The following is a 1,116-nucleotide window of genomic DNA, read 5'->3' as shown; positions in this document are numbered from 1 at the left end:
TGCTGCTGCTGCTGCTGCTGCTGCATGAACAAGATGAAAGTAAAAGGCTAAGCATAATAGCTTCTAGTGAGAGAGAGTGTGTGTGTATTATGCATGTTGGATTTAAAATTAGACAAGGAGAGGAGCCTCCTTGCAGTGTTTGTTCACTGTTTTTTGTTTGTTTGCTTTGTGACTGATGTGCAGAAGCATGCTAGGAGAGAAGAAGAGTATACCCATTGCTGCGATTTACGCAAGTCCTTTGAAGAGAACAAAAGAATCTGCAGAAATGTGCGTATTAACGGCCGAGATGGACATACACCCCAAGCCTTCTCCAGCGTATTAATGTTGTTTTGTTTACTTATTAATCATTATTTTTGTCACCATATGGTTAAATGGGTGTTTATCTTTGCAGCATAAGACAGACGGCAGGCTTAAAACAAGAGATTATATTAGATGGCCGCATCCAGGAGTGGAACGCAGGAGTTCTACAGGGTGAGGCGAAAGCTACGAAGTTTGGTGTTATTATTGTTGAAGTGTTTATATTTATATTATTTTGACTCCGGGTTTTGTTTTCTTTTTGCTATTTTATTTAATCTTTTTGTGCAAATCTGCAGGCCATTTGCTCGACGACCTCCCGAAGCTGTTCCCAAAAGAATGGAACGCCTGGAATCGGAGTAGGTGCGGCTTTTCCCTGGATTTCCTTCAGGTGTATGCTCACCGTCAGGTATCTAGACACCTTCAGGTACCTGTACACCTTCAGATGTATGGACACCATCAGATGGATATCCATCAGGTGTATGTACACCTTCAGGTGTATGTATACCATCAGGTGGATTTACGCCATCAGGTGGATATAGGCCATCAGGTGTGTGCCTGCATTCATCTGTCTGTACACCCGGATCCTTCTGTGTATAAATTTAATCCTGTGGCGGCTTCTGCTTGCAGGGACCCGCGATTTGTTTTCCCTCAAGGCGAGAGCTTCCAGGAGCGGTAGGGCAGGCTGATTGACTGTACAGAAACAGTTTGTATTCAGAGTTGTTGCGGCTTTATTTGTCTACCGTTAGCCGTTGAGAATCAATGCGGCCTCCTTGTTTATGTCGCGGCTCCCCGCGCGCTGCAGTTTGTGAATGATTTGTT

At 44.2% G+C, this 1,116-nt stretch overlaps 1 protein-coding gene across 1 annotated transcript in view; it reads left to right on the top strand.

Annotated features, from left to right (window-relative positions):
* The window catches only part of EAH_00022850 (phosphoglycerate mutase protein, putative), a gene marked incomplete at both ends in the record, with an annotated part of 3,596 nt that overhangs the window by 706 nt on the left and 1,774 nt on the right, over positions 1-1,116 (top strand). The window contains 4 exons of the mRNA XM_013396918.1: positions 184-267; positions 392-471; positions 594-653; positions 925-969. Coding sequence (XP_013252372.1) covers positions 184-267; positions 392-471; positions 594-653; positions 925-969 — 269 coding nt within the window. The remainder of the gene's footprint in view (positions 1-183; positions 268-391; positions 472-593; positions 654-924; positions 970-1,116) is intronic.

Source organism: Eimeria acervulina, genomic scaffold (genome assembly GCF_000499425.1).
Source record: "Eimeria acervulina Houghton genomic scaffold, Eah_scaff169, whole genome shotgun sequence".
Lineage (NCBI taxonomy): Eukaryota > Apicomplexa > Conoidasida > Eucoccidiorida > Eimeriidae > Eimeria > Eimeria acervulina.
The sequence above is the reverse complement of the archived record's forward strand: the minus strand, read 5'-3'. Positions and strand labels throughout refer to the sequence as shown.